The sequence below is a fragment of the Equus asinus genome, chromosome 6 (genome assembly GCF_041296235.1).
Source record: "Equus asinus isolate D_3611 breed Donkey chromosome 6, EquAss-T2T_v2, whole genome shotgun sequence".
NCBI lineage: Eukaryota > Metazoa > Chordata > Mammalia > Perissodactyla > Equidae > Equus > Equus asinus.
Window position 1 is genome coordinate 28,880,560 of NC_091795.1, and position 20,093 is coordinate 28,900,652.

Consider the following 20,093-nt stretch of genomic DNA (forward strand, 5'->3'; position numbering starts at 1 on the left):
GTCAAATGTAACACATTTAGAGCACTCAGGATAGGCAATATTAGATTGAATTTCAATCATTTGTTTTGGTTCTCTCCTTAAATGAAAATAGCTTCGCTCCCCATCTCCACCCACGCCCCCCCCCCACCCCCATGACTAAAAGGTAATAATACACATAGTGGTGCAGAAGAGTAGAAATAAGAAAGTTAAAATCACCCTGAAATCCTACCACCCAGAGAGAACTACCACAAACATTTTGGCAATCATATTTCTAGATATATTTGTCTGTAATTGTATTTACACCCAATCATGTGTTTATAAATGGATCATTCTATTCTTCCTACTGTTTTATTTACTTCTTCTTGTAGTAAAATAGACGTAACAAAATTTACCATTTTAACCATTTTTAAGTATACAGTTCAGTGACATTAAGTGCATTCACATTGCTGTGCAACCATCACCACTGTGCATCTCCACCACTTTTCCTTTATCCCGTGCTGAAACTGTGTACCCATTAAACACCAGCTCTCCATTTCTCCCTTTCCCATGTCTCTTGGGTAACCAGTGTTCTACTTTCTGTCTCTATGTATAATTTGACAATTCTCAGTACCCCATATAAGTGGAATCAAACAATATTTGTACCTTTGTATCTGGCTTATTGTACTTACCATAATATTTTCAAGATTCATCATGTTACAGCATGTGTGAGAATTTCCTTCCCTTTTTTTTTTTTTTTTTTTTTTTGCTGAGGAAGACTTGCCCTGAGCTAACATCCACTGCCAGCCTTCCTCTTTTTTGTATGTGAGCCACTTCCACAGCATGGCCAGTGACAGACAAGTGTTGTAGGTCTGCACCTGGAAACCGAACCTGGGCCACTGAAGAAGAGCGTGCTGAACTTAACTGCTATGCCACTGGGGCTGGTCCCAGAATTTCATTCTTTTTTAAGACCAAATAATATTCCATTGTATGTATATACCTCATTTTGTTTATCTAGTCATCTGTCAATGGACATTTGGGTTGTTTCTACCATTTGGCTATTGTAAATAATGCTGTTAATGAACATGAGTGTACAAATATCTGTTCAAGTCCCTACTTTCAGTTCTTTTGTGTATGTGTTCCAAAGTGAAATTGCTGGGTCAAGTGGTAATTCTATATTTAATTTTTGAGGAACCACCATAGTGTTTTCCACAGCACTGCACTGTTTTACATTCCTAACATTGAGGACTAAGATATTCAAAAGCAACCACTTATACGGGGAATATAGAAAGTCACTGTGCATGCCCAGGGAGAGAAGCAGGCTCTGAAAAGACCTGATAAGACTCAGCACAGAGATACCCTATAGAAATAATAAAACCAGCACACCCTGGGGAAGTAGGAGAATCTGATTTCTGGAGTTATCATGTTATAAGATTCAAATGTCTTGTTTTCATCAAAAAAATCACAAGGGGCCTGGCCTGGTGGTGTAGTGGTTAAGTTCATGCACTCCGCTTTGGCGGACCACAGTTTGTCAGTTCAGATTCTGGGTGCAGACCCATGCACTGCTTATCGAGTCATGCTTGGCAGGCGTCCCATATATAAAGTAGAGGAAGATGGGCACAGATGTTATCTCAGGGCCAATCTTCCTCAGCAAAAAGAGGAGGATTGGCAGCAGAGCAGATGTTAGCTCAGGGCTAATCTCCCTCAAAAAAAAAAAATCACAAGGCATACAAAGAAACAGGAATGTTTGGCACATTCAAAGGAAAATAAATCAACAGAAAATGTCCCTGAGAAAGACAAGATTACAGATTTACTTAAAAAAGACTTTAAAACAGTTGTCTTAAAGATGTACAAAGAACTGAAGTAAAATGTGGACAAAGTCAAGAAAATGATCTATGAACAAAATGGAAATATCAAAAAGAAAACATGGAAAGAAATTCTACAGCTGAAAAGTACAATAACTGCAATGAAATATTTACTAGAGTTATTCGGAAGCAGATTGGAGTAGGCAGAAGAATTAGTGAACTTGAAAATATTACAATTGAAATTATCAAGTTTGAGAAACAGAGGAAAACAAATTGAAGTAAACAGAGCCTAAGCAACCTGTGAGACACCATCAAGCAGACCAACATACACATTGTGGGAGGCCCAGAAGGAAAGTCGAGAGAGAAAGGGTCAGAGAGATTGTTTGAAGAAATAATGACAGAAACTTCCCAGATTTCCTGAAAGATGTGATTATAATCATCCAAGAAGTTCCACACACTCCAAGTAGGATCAAAGAGACCCATGCCAAAGCACGTTATAATCAAACTGTAGAAAGACAAAGACAAAGAGAGGAACAGCTTATCAGATAGAAGGAATCATCAATAAGATTTTTCAGCAGATTTCTTATCAGAAATGTTGAGAGCCAGGGGCCGGCCCGGTGGCGCAGTGGTTAAGTTCACACGTTCTGCTTCTCGGCGGCCCAGGGTTCGCTGGTTCGGATCCCGGGTGCGGACATGGCACTGCTTGGCAGCCATGCTGTGGTAGGCGTCCCACGTATAAACTAGAGGAAGATGGGCACGGATGTTAGCTCAGAGCCAGGCTTCCTCAGCAAAAAGAGGAGGACTGGCAGTAGTTAGCTGAGGGCTAATCTTCCTCCAAAAAAAAAAAACCAAAAAACAAACAAACAAAAAAAAAGAAATGTTGAGAGCCAGAAGGCAGTGGGTTGATATATTAAATTGCTGAAAGACGAAACCTATCAACCAAGAATCCTATATCCAGCAAAACGAGGGAGAAATTACGACATTCCCAGATAAGCAAAAGCTGAGGGGGTTTGTTACCACTAGACTTGCCCAGCAAGAAATGCTAAAGGGTAAGATGAAAGAACGATAGACAGTAACTTGAAGGTGTATGAAAAAATAAATATCTCTGTTAAAGGTAAATACATGAGCAGTTGTAAAAGCTAGTATTTTTGTAACTTTGGTTTGTAACCCCATTTTTTTTTGTTTTCTACATGATTTAAGAGACTTGTGCATAAAAGAATTATTAGGCTATGTTTCTGAACACAGTGCAGAAAGATGTACTTTTGTGACATCACTAACTTAATGGGGGTGAGGACAGAGCTGTGTAGAAGAAAAGTTTTTGTATGCTATTGAAGTTAAGCTCATTAATTCAAATTATTGTTACAATTTTAGGATATTAAGTGTAATCCCTATGATAACTACAAAGAAAATAGCTATAGGTTATACATAAAAGCAAATGAAAAGGGACTTGAAAAGTTTCACTACAAAATAGAAACAAGTAAGCACAATAGAAGACATAAATGCAAGAAATGGAGGGAAAAAGCTATAAGTCCTACAGAAAAAATGGCCAAAGTAAGCCCCTTGTTATTAGTAATTATTTTAAATGTAAATGGATTAAACCCTTCAGTTAAAAGGCAGAGCTTGATAGAACAGGTTAAAAAAACATGACCCTACTGTATGCTCTCTACAAGAGACTCAGTTTAGAGCCAAAGATAGAAATAGGTTGAAAGTGAAAGGATGGAAAAAGATATTTCATGGAAATAGTAACCAAAAGAGAGTGGAGATTGCTATGCTGACATAAGACAAAATAAACTTTAAATCAAAAAAGATTACAGGAGTCAGAGAAGGATATTATATGTTAGTAAAACTTTCACTACAATAAGAAGATATAACAATTATACACATTTATGCACCTAATAACAGATCATCAAAATATATGAAGCAAAAACTGACAGAATTAAAGGGGGAAGTAGTTCTACAATAATAGAGACTTAATAACCCAATAACCCACTCTCAAAAGTGGATATAACAACCAAACAGAAGATAAATAAGGAAATGGAGGACTTGAACAACACAATAAATAAACTAGATCTAATAGGCTTACAAAGAATATTCTTACCCAACAGCAACAGAATACACATTCTTATGTGCACATGGAACATCCTCCAGGATAGACCATGATAGGCCAAAAATCAAGACTCAATTAATTTTAAAATATAGATATACAGTATCTTCTCCAATCGCAATGAGGGTTGGTTAGAAATCAATAAGAGAAAGAGCAGTAGAAAATTCACAGGTATGTGAAAATTAACACACTTACAAATAGCAAGTGAGTCAAAGAAGAAATCACAAGAGAAATTAGAAAATGCTTAGAGATGAGTGAAAACCACAACACAATGTATCAAAACTTATGGGATGCAGCAAAAGCAGTGCTCAGAGGGAAATTATAGCTGTAAAAATGCTTACATTAAAAAAAAGAAAGATCTCAAGTCAACAACCTAACTTTACAACTTACAGAATTAGAAAAAGAAGAGCAAACTCAACCTAAAGCTAGCAGAAGGAAGGAAATAATAAAGATTCAAGTAGAGATAAACAAATTGGAGCATAGAAAAACAATAGAGAAAAATCAAAGAAACCAAAAATGAGTTCTTCAAAAACATCAACAAAATTGACAAACCTTTAGCTAGATTGACTCAAAAAAGAGAGAAGACTCAGCTTCCTAAAATCAGAAATGAAAATGAGAGCTTTACTATGAATCTACAGAAATAAGAAATATACTGAGAGTACTATGAACAATTGTACACCAACAAATTGGATAACCTAGATGAAATGGACAAATTCTTAGAATCATAAAACCTACCAAGACTGAAACACAAATAAGTAGAAAATCTGAATAGACTTACAACTAATAAGGAGATTGAATCAGTAATCAAAAATCTCCTGACCAAGAAAAGACCTGATATATTCACTGATGATTTCTACCAAAGGTTTAAAGAACTAACATCAATCCTTCTTGTGCTCTTCCAAAAATTGATGAGAAGGGATCATTTTCTGACCCATTCTCTAAGGCCAACATTGCCCTGATATGAAAGCCAGACAAAGACACTGCAGGAAAAGAAAACTACAGACCAATATCCCTTATGAAGATCAATGCAGAAATCCTTAACAAAATACTAGCAAAAAGAATTCAAAAGGATTATGTACCGTGACCAAGTGGGATTTATTCCTGGAATCCGAGGATGGTTCAACATACAAAAATAGGTCAGTGAAATACACCACATCACCAAAATGAAGGGAAAAAAACACGTGATCACCTTAGTTGATACAGAGAAAGCATTTGACAAAATTCAACACTGTTTTTTTTTATTTTTATTGAGTTGATGATAGGTTACAATCTTGTGAAATTTCAGTTATACATTATTGTTTGTCAGTCGTGTCATAGGTGCACCCCTTCACCCTTTGTGCCCACGCCCCACCCCATCTTTCCCCTGGTAGCCACTAATCTGTTCTCTTTGTCTACATTTTTAAATTCCTCATATAAGTGGAGTCATACAGAGATTGTCCTTCTCTAACTGGCTTATTTCACTTAACATAATTCCCTCAAGGTCCATCCATGTTGTTGCAAATGGGACGATTTTGTTCTGTTTTACGGCTGAGTAGTATTCCGTTGTATATATATACACCACATCTTCTTTATCCAATCATCTGTTGATGGGCACTTAGGTTGCTTCCATGTCTTGGCTATTGTAAATAATGCTGCAGGAAACATTGGGGTGCATAGGTCTTTTGGAATTGCTGACTTCAGGCTGTTTGGATAGATACCCAATAGTGGGATAGCTGGGTCGTATGGTAGTTGTATTTTTAATTTTTTGAGGAATCTCCATACTGTTTTCCATAGTGGCTGCACCAGTTTGCATTCCCACCAGCAGTGTATGAGGGTTCCTTTTTCTCCACAACCTCTCCAACATTTGTTACTATTGGTTTTAGATACCTTTGTCATTCTAATGGGTGTAAGGTGATATCTTAGTGTAGTTTTGATTTGCATTTCCCTGATGATCAGCGATGATGAACATCTTTTCATGTGCTTATTGGCCATCCATATATCTTCTTTGGAGAAGTGTCTGTTCATGTCTCCTGCCCATTTTTTGATCAAGTTGTTTGATTTTTTGTTGTTGAGTTGTGTGAGTTCTTTATATATTAGGGATATTAAGGCTTTGTCGGATGTATTACTTGCAAATATTTTTTCCTAGTTAGTGGGTTGTTTCTTTGTTTCAATCCTGTCTTCGTTTGCCTTGAAGAAGCTCTTTAGTCTGATGAAGTCCCATTTGTTTATTCTTTCTATTGTTTCCCTTCTCTGAGAAGACATGGTATCCGAAAAGATCCTTTTAATACTGATGTCAAAGAGTGTACTGCCTACATTTTCTTCTGGAAGCCTTATGGTTTCAGGTCTCACCTTTAGGTCTTTGATCCATTTTGAGTTTATTTTGGTGAATGGTGAGAAAGAATGGTCAGTTTTCATTCTTTCACATGTGGCTTTCCAGTTTGCCCAGCACCATTTGTTGAAAAGATTTCTTTTCTCCATTGCATGCCCTCAGCTCCTTTGTCAAAGATAAGCTGTCCATAGATGTGTGGTTTTATTTCTGGGCTTTCAATCCTGTTCCATTGATCTGTACACCCGTTTTTGTACCAGTACCATGCTGTTTTGATTATTGTAGCTTTGTAGTATGTTTTGAAGTCAGGGATTCTGATGCCTCCTGTCTTGTTCTTTTTTCTCAGGATTACTTTAGCAATTTGGGGTCTTTTGTTGCCCCGTATGAATTTTAGGATTCTTTGTTCTAATGCTGTAAAGAATGTCATTGGGATTCTGATTGGGATAGTGTTGAATCTGTAGATAGCTTTAGGTAGAATGGACATTTTAACTATGTTTATTGTTCCAATCCATGTACATGGAATGTCTTTCCATCTCTTTATGTCATCATCCAATTCTTTTCAGAAAGGCCTTGTAATTTTCATTGTATAGGTCTTTCACTTCCTTAGTTAAATTCACCCCGAGGTATTTTATTCTTTTTGTAGCGATTGTGAATGGTATTGTGTTCTTGAGTTCTTGTTCTGGTAGTTCGTTATTAGAATATAGAAATGCTACTGATTTATGCAAATTGATTGTATACCCTGCAACTTTGCTGTAGTTGTTGATTACTTCTAAAAGTTTTCCAGTGGATTCTTTGGGGTTTTCTATATATAAGATCATGTCGTCTGCAATCAGCGAGAGTTTCACTTCTTCCCTCCCTATTTGGATTCCTTTTATTCTTTTTTCTTGCCTGATTGCTCTGGCCAGGACCTCCAGTACTATGTTAAATAAGAGTGGTGATAGAGGGCATCCTTGTCTCGTTCCTGTTTTCAGAGGGATGGTGCTCAGTTTTTGCCCATTGAGTATGATGTTGGCTGTGGGTTTGTCATATATGGCGTTTATTATGTTGAGGTAGTTCCCTTCTATGCCCATTTTGTTCAGAGTTTTTATCAGAAATGGCTGTTGGATGTTGTCAAATGCTTTCTCTGCATCTATTGAGATGATCATGTGGTTTTTATTCTTCTGTTTGTTGATGTGGTGTATCATGTTGATTGATTTGCGGATGTTGAACCATCCCTGTGTCCCTGGCATGAATCCCACTTGATCATGATGTATGATCCTTTTGATGAGTTGCTGAATTCTGGTTGCCAAAATTTTCTTTAGAATTTTTGCATCTATGTTCATCAGTGATATTGGCCTGTAGTTCTCTTTTTTTCATTCTGTCCTTGTCAGGCTTTGGTATCAGCATGATGTTGGCCTCATAGAATGTGTTAGGAAGTGTTCCATCCTCCTTAATTTTTTGGAATAACTTGAAAAGGATAGGTATTAAATCCTCTCTGAAAGTTTGGTAAAATTCCCCAGGAAAGTCATCTGGTCCTGGGTTTTTTTTATTCTTTGGGATGTTTTTGATTGCTGTTTCAATCTCTTTCCTTGTGATTGGTCTGTTCAAATTGTCTGCTTCTTCTTGAGTGAGCTTTGGGAGATTGTAGGAGTCTAAGAATTTATCCATTTCCTCTAGGTTATCCATTTTGTTGGCATATAGTTTTTCATAGTATTCTCTTACAATCCATTGTACTTCTGCGGAGTCTCTTGTTATTTCTCCTCTTTCATTTCTGATTTTGTTTATTTGAGCTTTCTCCCTTTTTTTCTTTGTAAGTCTGGCTAGGGATTTGTCAATTTTATTTATCTTGTCAAAGAACCAGCTCTTTGTTTCATTGATCCTTTGTACTGCCTTTTTCATTTCAATAGCATTTATTTCTGCTCTGATTTTTATTATTTCTCTCCTGCTGACTTTGGGCTTTGTTTGTTCTTCTTTCTCTAATTCGGTTAGGTGTAGTTTAAGATTGCTTATTTGGGATTTTTCTGGTTTGCTAAGATGTGTCTGTATTGTGATGAATTTTCCTCTTAATACAGCTTTTGCTGTATCCCATATGAGTTAGTATGGCATGTTATCATTTTCACTTGTCTCCAGGTATTTTTTTATTTCTTCTTTAATTTCTTAAATGCTTCATTGCTTGTTCAATAGCATATTGTTTAGTCTCCACATCCTTGTGCCTTTCTCAGCTTTTTTCTTGTAATTAATTTCCAGCCTTATAGCATTATGATCAGAGAAGATGCTTGTTATTATTTCAATTTTTTTAAATTTGTAGAGGCTTGCCTTGTTTCCCAACATATGGTCTATCCTTGAGAATGTTCCACGCGCACTTGAGAAGAATGTGTATTCTGCTGTTTTTGGATGAAGTGTTCTATATATGTCTATTAAGTCCAATTGTTTTAGCTTTTCGTTTAGCTCTGCTATTTCCCTGTTGATTTTCTGTCTGGATGATCTGTCCATTAATGTGAGTGGGGTGTTGAGGTCCCCTACTATTATTGTGTTGTTTTTAACATCTTCCTTTAGGTCTGTTAATAGTTGCTTTATGAACTTTGGTGCTCCTGTGTTGGGTGCATAGATATTTATTAGCATTATTTCTTCTTTGTGAAATGTCCCTTTGATCATTATATTTTCTCCCTCTGTGTCTCTCTTTACCTGCCTTATTTTGAAATCTGTTTTGTCTGCTGTATGCATTGCAACACCTGCTTTCTTTTCCTTGCTATTAGCTTGGAGTATTGTCTTCCACCCCTTCACTCTGAGCCTGTGTTTGTCCTTGGGGCTGAGGTGTGTTTCCCGGAGGCAACAAATTGTTGGATCTTGTTCTTTAATCCATTTTGCCTCTCTGTGTCTTTTTATTGGAGAGTTCAGTCCGTTTACATTGAGGGTGATTACTGATGTATGAGGGCTTAATGCTGTCATTCTGTTGCTCGTTATCTGGTTTTCCTGCATTACCTTTGTTTCTCGTCCTGTGTGTTTTAGCCTACCCATTGACTTCTGCAATTTCTTATGCTGGGTTTCTTAGATTTTTCCTTATTTATGTTTTGTGTCTCTGTTCTGTTTTTTAGTTTAGTTGCTACCCTGAAGTTTGTATTTAGAATCTTGTGTATAATATACACCATTCTCTGGTGGTCTCTTACTTACTTGGCCTAGACTGATTTAGTCCCTTTCCTCTTCCCCTCCTAAATTATTATTTTCATGTCTTATTCCAACTCATGTTATGAGTTTGTGGTTAGAATGATAAGATCATCTTTGCTTTGGTGGTTTCCTTCCCTTTATCCTAATGCTATTGTTGAATATTTGCTATCCTGTTCTGGTTCTATCTGTCTCCCTACTCTGTGGTATGTGACCCCTTTCTCCCTTTTTTTCTTTTTTCAGGTATGAGAGCCTTCTTGAGGATTTCTTGTAGTGGAGGACTTTTGGTTACAAATTCCTTTAACTTTTGTTTGTCTGGAAAAGATTTAATTTCTCCCTCATATCTGAAGGATATTTTTGCTTGATAGAGTATTCTTGGCTGAAGATTTTTATCTTTTAAAGTTTTGAATATGTCACTCCATTCTCTCCTAGCTTGTAAGGTTTCTGTAGAGAAATCCACTGAAAGTCTGATAGGAGTTCCATTGTAGGTTATTTTCTTCTCTCTTGCTGCTCTGAGTATTCTTTCTTTGTCATTCATTTTTGCCATTTTTACTACTATATGCCTTGCAGTAGGTCTTTTTACATTGACAAATCTAGGAGATCTGAAAGCTTCCTCCACACACATTTCTCCATCCATCCCTAGATTTTGGAAGTTCTCTTCTATAATTTCATTAAGCACGCTTTCTGCTCCATTTTCCTTTTCCACGCCCTAAGGAATTCCAATGATTCTTAAATTGGTTCTCATTGAATCCGCTATTTCTCTAATGTTTTCCTCCTTCTTTTTAATCCTTAGTTCTCTTTCTTCCTCTGTCTGGAGCCATTCAGCCTGTCTATCTTCAATTATGCTAATTTTCTCCTCTATGGTGTCTGCACGGGCATTCAGGGAATCCGTATTCTGTTTTTTCTGATCCATTGTATTTTTCATCTCTAGTATTTCTGATTGATTCTTCTTTATAGTTTCAGTCTCTTTTGTGAAGTAACTCCAGATCTTGTTGACTTGTTTCTCTATATTTCCCTTTACCTCATTGAGTTTTTTGATGATAGCTACTCTGAATTCATTTTCACTTAGTTTACCTGTTTCCAAGTCCTCAGGACTTAAGTCTGTGTTTTTATTGTTTTCCTTCTGGTCTGGAGCTTTTATAAATTGCTGGATGGTAGAGGAGCGGTTTTTGCTCATGATGGTAGTATTCGGTTGCTGTTACGGCCTGTCGCCACTAGATGGGGGTCGAGATCCCTGTGTTCTGAGTCCTCTGCTCTCAGCTGCGATGGCGGCGCACAGCGTGGGTTGGGGTAGGAGGGGCACTTTCTCTCCTGCGCAGACCTGGGTTCTGATCAGCTCTGGCTCCCTGGTCGCCCGGGTCCCCAGCTTGATGGGATCCCCATACATGGAAGCTTTCCCTCATCAGTGGGTTTCCACTGCACCTGCAGTGGGAGTCCTGGAAGATCCCCAGACGTGCGGCCCCTCCCCCACTCCTTCCTGCACCCACGGCAGCGATCCCAGTCTCTAGGGGAGTGAGCAAAGTTCTCTCTTACCCTGTTCCAGCTCCTCCAAAGCCGGCTGCAGCCTCTCCGTCCTCCGTTGTCTTGCTGCTGTAGGTCTCTGGCGGTCTCTGTATTAGGGTTATTGGTTGAAATTCAGTTGTTCCGGTTCTTTGGTTGTAGTTTGGAGGGGAGAGAGTCCCAGGTCAGCTCACCCGCCATTTTGTTGACGTCACTCCTCAACACTGTTTTATGATAAAAAGCACTCAACAAACTAGGAATAGGATAAAAGTACTTCATAATAAAAGCCATATATGAAAAGCCCACGGCAAACATTATACTCAAAAGTGAAAGATTGAAAGCTTTTCCTCTAAGATCAGGAACAAAACAAGGATGCCTGTTTTTGCCGCTTCTCTTGAACATGGTACTACTGGAAGCCCTTGCAGAGCAGTTAATCAAGTAAAAGAAATAAAAGGCATCCAGATTAGAACAAAAGATGTAAAATTATGTTTCCCAATGATACGTTCTTACGTGTATAAAACCCTAAATTTCCACAACAAAACTTTTAGAACTAATAAATGAATTCAGTGAAATAGCAGGATACAAAATGCAGAAAAATTGTTGTATTTCTATATCCTAAGAGTCTGAAAAGTAAATTAAGAAGAAACAACCCCACTTACACTAGCATGAAAAATAAAATACTTAGGAATTAACTTAATCAAAGAGGTGAAGGATTTGTACACTGAAAACTACAAAACATTGCTGAAAGAAATTAAAGACATAAATACATGGAAAGACATCCCATGTCCATAGATTGGAATACTTAATATTTTAAGATGTCAGTAGCACCCAGTGTGATCTACAGATTTGATGCAGTCCCTATCAAATCCCAAAGATTTGTTTTTTGCAGAAATAGAAAAATCATCCTAAAATTTATATCGTATCTCAAGGGACCCCTAGGAGCCAAAACAATGTAGAAAAAGAACAAAGTTGGAGGACTCAGACTTCCTCATTTCGAAACTTACTAAAAAGCTGTAGAAGTAAAACCAGTGTGCTACTGGTATGAAGATAGTCATAAAGACCAATGAAGTACGGTAGAGAGCCCAGAAGTAAACCCTCATCTATATGATAAAATGATTTTAGACAATTGTGCCAAGAACATTTAGTGGGGACAAGATAAGTCTTTTCTACAAATGTGCTGAGAAAACTGAATATCCACATTTAAAAGAATGCTTGGACCCTTACCTAATAACCATATGCAAAAATTAACTCAAAAACCTAAATGTAAAAGCTAAAACTGAAACTCCTAGAAGAGAACATAGAGCAAAATAATAACTTCCCAACGTTGGATTCAGCAGTGATTTCTTAGGTACGGCCCCAAAGCCACAGGCAACAAAAAAATATAATAGACAAATTGGACTTGATGAAAATTAAAAATTTTGTGAATCAAAAGACATAGTAAAAAGAGTACACAGAGTAAAAAGGCAACCCACAGAATGCATTGTATATCTGCTTTAGGTATTCCCTATGGCAAGAACAAAGGCCCTTGAGCTAAAGGTGCAACTTCCCTCCCCCTCCCAATGCTGGCATTTCCTTAAGGATTAAGCATCTTTCCTTAGGCTAGGAACTGATTGCTGTGCTCACCTGTGACCGCCCAGCTCGAGACAATAGACTTGCCTAGACCCACTACCTGCTGTGTCCATCAAGCGCTGTGCCGAAAGGGCAATCTTGTGACTATTGTGGGAGGGACATTTCAATCATATGTGAAACATCCTGTTTGGGGGTATATAACCACTCTGTATACCTCACTTCTTCGGTGCCCTTTCTTCCTTCGGGAAGAAAGGCCCCGGGCCATGGTCCTCATATTTTAGCTCAGAATAAACTCTCCCAAATTTTCATTTATAGATTAGTTATGGATTATTTTCATCGACAATGTTTATGTGCCCCCAAATTTCATATGTTCAAGTCCCAATCCCAGTGTGTTGGTATTTGGAGGTGGGGCCTTTAGGAGATATTTAGGTCATGCGCGTGTAGCCCTCATGAATGGGATTAGTGCTCTTATAAGAAACACCAGAGATGATCTCTTTCTTGCCCACGTGGGGCTACAGCAAGAAGCCATCCATCTGCCAACCAGGAGTGGATTCTCACCAGGAACAAAATTGACTGTTGGCATCTTGATCTTGGACTTGCCACCCTCCAGAACTGTGAGAAATAAATTTGTGTTGTTTAAGCCACCCAGTCTGTGGAAATATATGTAGATACACAAAAGATTTGAAAGCAGGATCTCAAAGAGATCTTTATACTCTCATGTTTATAGCAGCATCATTCACAATAACTAAAGGTTGAAAGCAACCCAGGTGTCCATTGATGGATGAGTGGATAAACAAAATTTGTTATATACACACAATGGAATAGTATTCAGCCTTAAAAAGGAAGGAAATTCTGATATGCTACAACATGGCTGAACCTGGAGGATGTTATGCTAAGTGAAATAAGCTAGTCACACAAAAAGAAAACTATAATTCTACTTATATAAGGTGTCTAGAATAGTCAAATTCATAAAGATAGAAAGTAGAATGGTGCTTGCCAGGGGCTGGTGGGAGGAGGAAATTGGGAGTTATTATTTAATGGGTCTAAGTTTCAGTTTTGAAAGCTGTAGAGTTCTGGAGATGGATGGTGGTGACGGTTCACAACAATATGAATGTACCTAATACCACTGAACCGTGTACTTAAACATGGTTAAGATGGTAAATTTTTTGTCATGTGGATTACCACAATAAAAAAAACTCTCTACAGTTCATAAAGCTCATCGTATAGACATATCTTACCTCTAGTTGATGCTGTTATGATACTTTTAACCTGTTCAAGTTTTCCTTAAGTTGCAGGTTAATCTAAATCATTAATGACTGTACGGAGATTGTACTCCCGTATTTGTGGGAATACTACTTATTGATTATTAGAGCAAGCTCTGGAATGCGTTTACAGTATTGAGCAGTACCAACAAATGTTAGAATGGGCTCACAAAAGCAGTTTTGAAATTTTGTCTAGTGTAATAGGATTAACTTTTCTTTTTACTCTTAAATTACTTTATGTTGTATCTGGAAATAATGAATATTCACCACATTAATTATTTTATTTTTGTTTATAGCCTCCTGTTTTTCTATTTAATAGACACGTTTAGGTCACAGTAAGAACGTATTTGAATGCCAATAAATCTTCTGGTTTACCCTTAATTTTTTGGTCTTTTGTGTCGTGTTTAAATTTAGATATCCAAAGAGAAGAAGAAAAAGTGAAACGTTCTGTGAGAGATGCTGCCAAGAAGGGTCAGAAGGATGTCTGCGTGGTTCTGGCCAAGGAGCTGATCCGGTCAAGGAAGGCTGTGAGCAAGCTCTATGCCTCCAAAGCCCACATGAACTCCGTGCTCATGGGGATGAAGAACCAGCTGGGTAGGACAGCCCTTACCTTACAGCCACCTTGTTAATGCTGGTGCCCTCGCCATGATTAACACCAGTTTCCTTGAATAGGAAGAACAGTTTCAGCTCTGGTTTTTATTTTTTATATTGTCTTAGTTGGGGTGTTATACAAATGCAAAATATAATTATTACTATCATTATTTTATTGTTACTCATTTGCTGCTGCTGCTGCTGCTTCTTTTTTTTGGTGAGGAAGATTGGCCCTGAGCTAACATCTGTTACTAATCTTCCTCCCTCAAAGCCCCAGCACACAGTTGTAAATCCTAGTTGTGGGTCCTTCTCGCTCTTCTTTGTTGGATGCCATGACAGCATGGCTTGACAAGTGGTGCTAGGTCCACACCCAGGATCTGAACTGGCAAACCCTAGGCTGCTGAAGCAGAGTGAGGTGAACTTAACCACTACGCCACCATTATCCATTTTCTTTTGCCAGTGTTGTTGAAGTAATGGCAAAATCTACATATAAACCTGCGGTATTTAAAATTTAGGATATATTTCCTCTTGTGTGAACAGTGTTATACAGCGACCTGAGAATTGAGTCACGGAGCAGGAAGTGGGCCTGTGTGTTGGAGGAGGAGAAAGAAGCGTTTCCTCTGTCCTAGGCCCCGCCCCAGGCAGAATTTTGGAACAGGCTGAGTTTGTCTTTAGCTTTTACCCCCCACCTTTTCTGCTGCATCTCCGGCTCTCCACCTCCTGCTGCCGTACAGCGTAGGGCTCTGCAGACTGCGGAGTGGGTATTCAGCATGCATGTGAACCATCAATTTAATTTTTAAAAACCCATTATAATATTTAACATTAAAATAAACATAGTTTCCCTTCAGCTCCCAGTGTAATACTGGTTGTGATCTTTCACAGGCATCTGTCTCCACATCAGCGACAGCTTGAGCCATAGGTTAAATTTTACATCCAGTCGGCTGCTTTTCTTACTTAATTTCTGTTAAATGAAGAAGTCCTAACTCAGAATTATAGTTCTTTGAGAATGGCAGCAAGTGACTGTCAGATATTTAGACTGAGTACACACTCAGAAATTACAGAGAAATTTTTCACTAAAGAATGTTTTCAGCTCTGTCAGATACCACATTGATGAGTACGTCACTCAAAGCTTAGAAGACTTGAATCTTTCCGTTTAGAGGCTGGTGGCAAATGAGTACCTAATCCATTATTTGGTTGTATTTGGCTCTGAGGGTATTTCTTTATGTTCAATTTTAATATTTGGATGTGGTTTTTTAATATGTCTAATAATGAATATATCATCAGATTCTTTCTCCAGATACTGAAGAAATTATCATGAATTGGAAAAGAGTAAAAAAATATGACAATCAAACTGTACCATGCCTTAACTTTTAAAAACTGTGTCATTTCAGCCCTCGAGTAATGTATTTAGGCTCTTTAAATACTGAATGTATAACCTCGATATATGCCTCTTGAACAAGCCAGGTGTTCAGTACCATGAAGAAATAGTCTTGTCTTAACTGTCATGTTGAAAGCTTAAGTAAATACTCTTGCCTTCTACAGCCAGCATTGAAAGTTTCATATTTATACCCCCAGTTTTTACAACATGCTGGAAAGATCCTTGTTCGGTTGACCATGATAAGCTTATTTTAAAAGTCTTCAGTATTTCATTTACCAAATCAACATCTCAAAACATGTATCTTAGTCTGCCTTTTTTCTCCTATGAATAAAGCACTGTATGTGCAGCTTCTTTTTTCCCCCAATTGCGGGATAATATAGTAGATGTTTATGGACCTATCACCCAGAACCAATATAGTTTGACATTTTGTTATATTTGCCTCAGGTTTTATATTATAAAGGAAATAAAACAGCATTACTAAGATTGCAGCTCCTTTAATATGCCTTCCCAATTCCATTTCCTTCTTTCACTCCCCAGAGGTAACCACTATTATGAATCTTAAAATTTGTATAAATGATATTGTTATACTATATATACCATCCTCCATTTTTTTCCCCCATTTATCACTGGGGTTTGAAATATACCCATAAAAAATATATTTTTTAACTACTGGATAGTATTCATCACTGGATGGATGCATGACAGTTTATTTTTCTCTTCCCCCATTGATGGACATTTAGGTTGTTTCAATTTTTGCTGTTACTGACAGTGCTGCTGTGAATGTCTTTTCACTTTTGCACATGTGTAAAGGTTTCTCTAGGATAGTTATATACTCAGAAGTGGAATTGCTGGGTTAAAAATAGCTGGGTTTAAATTTTGCTCGAATTGCACAATTGCTCTCCAAAGAGGCTTTACTGTTTTATATTCCCACCAGCAGCGAGTGAGGGTTCTTTTTTCCATACCTTCTCACCACCCTTTGTCAGACTTCTTAATTTTGAGAAAGGTTATCTTGTTATATTTCTCTGGGAACTATCGAAGTTGATCATTCTCCTCTCTCCACCTTTTCTTCGTGTGTACCGACTCCAAAATACCTTTTCAAGCTATTAATAGTTCTCAAATAATCATTAATCTACGTGAGACAATTCTCTTCTCCTGTAGCATGTACTTTCACTAGCAAACATAACAAAAGCTCTTTTATGTACTGCAGCTAATAGCCTGTTATCCTTTAAATATACATCCTTAACAATGTATTTTCTTTGTTTCAAATATATATTATATTGTGGCTTTAACTCAACTAAAAGGTGAAATATCTGCTGCTTGATCTTTAAATGTTAAAGTGCTCTGAGGCTCCTATCCAGATCCTCTGCTCTTTTCCACCTTCACTGTCTCTCCCCAGGTGATCTCATCTAACCTCATGCATTTAAATGCCAGTGATTTCCAAATTTTTATCTTCAGGCCTGACTTTATCACCTAATGTGCAGTTGGCATCTCCACTCATGTCTTAGTGAGTATGTCAAAATTCACATGCCCATACAAAAAATCATGGCTGGTCTTACTTCCTCTATATCTCCACCTACTCCCTATATTTTCCCCTGGGAATCCAAGATATCATATAATTGCACCTGTAAATATTTCCACATGGATTTCTAAAAGACAAGGGTTCTATTCCCTGTATTCCCTGGACCTTTAGTTCCTGGGTGTTTTCATGTGATCATTTCCTTTCCACTGTATTTTTCTGTTTCTTTCTGAAAGTAAAAGATTTTAGTCAGCTGTCAGATTTCCCAGACTGATTCTTTAATTGCCTGTTCTTTCCCATTTTCCATTTTGAAAGTATTTATAGTACATTCCTCACAGGATAGTTGTGAGGCTTAATTCAGTGCCTGGCACATGGTAATTGCTGTGATATAGGTTTTACATATTATTGTCGTTGTCGTCATTGATTTTGTCTTTGTGTTCTATTTCTTGAGAAATTTCCTCAGCTTTATTTTCTGTTTTTCCTCTTTAATTCTTTTTTTTGGCTATCTTAATTTTCATTTCCAGGAGAGTTCTCTGATAGTTCTTTTTAAAAAAAATCATCCTGTTCTTATTTCAGGAATAAATTTGTTCCTTATTGACGTAGTCTTCTTTTTGAAGTTTTCTTGTTTCTTACACTGTTTCTCCGAGCTCCTTCTCCTCACCACCCACTTCTTCTCTCTCTCTCTCCTCTTTTTTAAGAAAGAAGGAGAGAGAGGAAAGCAGGGAGAGAGGGAAGGAGAGAGGGCGGAGGCTGGATTAATAATGTGTAGGCTTCATGAGGACCTTCCCCAGTCTTACCAGGCAGGTAGACTAAGCTACAAAGAGCAAAATGAGAATTCATTTAATAAATCCATTCTTTTAGTCCCCATTATGTGCCAGATATATTGTTGGGCACTGAAGATAAAATAGTGAATGTTGCAGGCACAGTCATCGCCCTCCAGGTATGGGGTGAAAAGCAAATAAGTGGATAAATTTAATAAAAATAATAAATTTAATAAATAAATGGATATTTATAATTGCAAACTGTGATAAGCAACATGAGACTGTAAAAAGGAAATGCAGAGCCAGCCCTGATGGCCTGGTGGTTAAATTTCGGTGTCCTCACTGCTTCAGCAGCCTGGGTTAGTTTCCTGGTTGCAGAACCACACTCCTCGTCTGTCAGTTGCCATGCTGTGGCAGTGGCTCACATAGAAGGACTTACAACTAGGATATGCAACCATGCACTGGGGCTTTGGGGAGAAGAAGAAAAGAAAGAGAAAGGTAGTCAAGGATAACTCCTTTCAGGCACTGATGATGTCTGAGGGGAGGATGAGCAGTTAAGTGTGTGAGTGTGCATGTGTGTGGGAAGGAGTATTCCAACCAGAGTGCCAGGCAGTATGTGTAAAGGCCCTGGGACCAAAAGGAACCGTGTGCTCAAAACACTGAAGGAAGTTCTAGGAGGTTGGGATACCTGAGAGCAAGGGGGAGGGATGGCCAGAGACAATGAGCAGGGAGGTGAAGACAACAGTACACTGTTAGGAGAGCAAGGGTTTTCAGAGACAAGTTCAGGTTGAGACGTGCTGCAGTGATGGTGCAGATAAACTGCAGTGGGAGTTCAGAGGAAAAGAACTTTGGGGAGAATCAAGGAGGCATCTGAATAGAGGCATTAGGGTGCACGAAGGCTCAGATGAAATATTTCAGACTGGGTTCAACAAACAGCACTTGGTTCAGTTTGACAAGAATGCACTAAGGGGAGCAGTGGGCGGTAAAGCTAGAGAGCTAATTTGGAGTCAGAGTTTTGGGAGTTAAGCTGAGGAACTGTAATTTGGTTTCGTAGGCAGTGGAGAGCCTTGGCAGGCTGTAAGCACAGAATACAGGAGCAGGGAGGGACTGACGCGGTGAGATGGGAGGCAGTGGGACCTGAGAGGTAATGAGCAGGGCCTGAATAGGTTAGTGCAATGGGATGGAGTGGAAGAGAGGACACTATGAAGAACTGTTCTGGATGCAGAGTAAATGGACTTGGTGAGGACAGAAACAAGCCTGAGATGCTCCAAGCCCTTGAACCTGGAATGACTGCAGGGCCATTAAAAGACATTGGAAATCGAGGGAAAGGAATGGACCTGAGAGAGAGGAGAGTCTATTTGGGGCTCCAGTCTAGCTCTGTAGGATCAACCTGCTTCCCCAGCACTAAGCACAATGCCTGGTGAGAGGAATCCCCAGGGAGGGTTGTTGAGAGGGTTTAAAGTAGGATATTGCTTGTTGGCAAATTAAATACAGCAGAGAAGGGAACTGAGGCTAGAACCCGGGAAAGAGCAGGAGGGAGGAGTCTCCCTTTCGGGAGTGAGAAAAGAGAAAACTAGAAATACTGTAATGAGAGTTCCCAAGAGGTCTTTGTCCATTTTGCCCTTGGATAGCCCCCTCCTACCCCTAGAGTGTTGCTGCTTTGAAAAGCCACCATTTGATGAAGTCATTTCTTTTCCTTAAGGTGTTCCTCTGTTAAAATGCAGATGTCCCTGCAAAGGGTAATATGTTAAGTCTTGTCGGCTATTAATACGTTGTCATGAATAGATGCTTTCCAAGTGATAGCTTTCTGACAGCAGCTTCTTGCAAAATAAGACAGATGATGAGTTTAATTGGGGGAGAAAGTTAAGAGAGAGGTTCAAAGGTGAGGCAGGAAATAGAATTATCTCATGATTCAGCAATTCCACTTCTTGGTATACACCCAGAGAATTGGAAGCAGGGACTCAAACAGATGTTTGTACATTCGTGTTCATAGCAGCATTATTCACAGTAGGCAGAAGGTAAAGGCAATTCAGTGTCCATTGAAGGCTGAATGGGTAAGCAAAATGTGGTACACAGTGGATATACACAGTGGAATGTAATTCAGCCTTAAAAAGGAAGGAAATTATTTACTTAATTTTTATTGCAGTAACATTGGTTTATGACATTCTATAAATTTCAGGTGTACATCATTATATTTTGATTTCTA

General features: G+C 38.4%; 1 protein-coding gene across 4 annotated transcripts in view; it reads left to right on the forward strand.

The window, feature by feature from the left end:
- Positions 1 to 20,093, forward strand: part of CHMP3 (charged multivesicular body protein 3) — a 67,763-nt gene that overhangs the window by 34,829 nt on the left and 12,841 nt on the right. For all 4 annotated transcript variants that reach the window (XM_014852795.3, XM_044772794.2, XM_070511802.1 and 1 more), the window contains one exon: positions 14,056 to 14,235. In XM_014852795.3, coding sequence (XP_014708281.1) covers positions 14,056 to 14,235 — 180 coding nt within the window. The remainder of the gene's footprint in view (positions 1 to 14,055; positions 14,236 to 20,093) is intronic.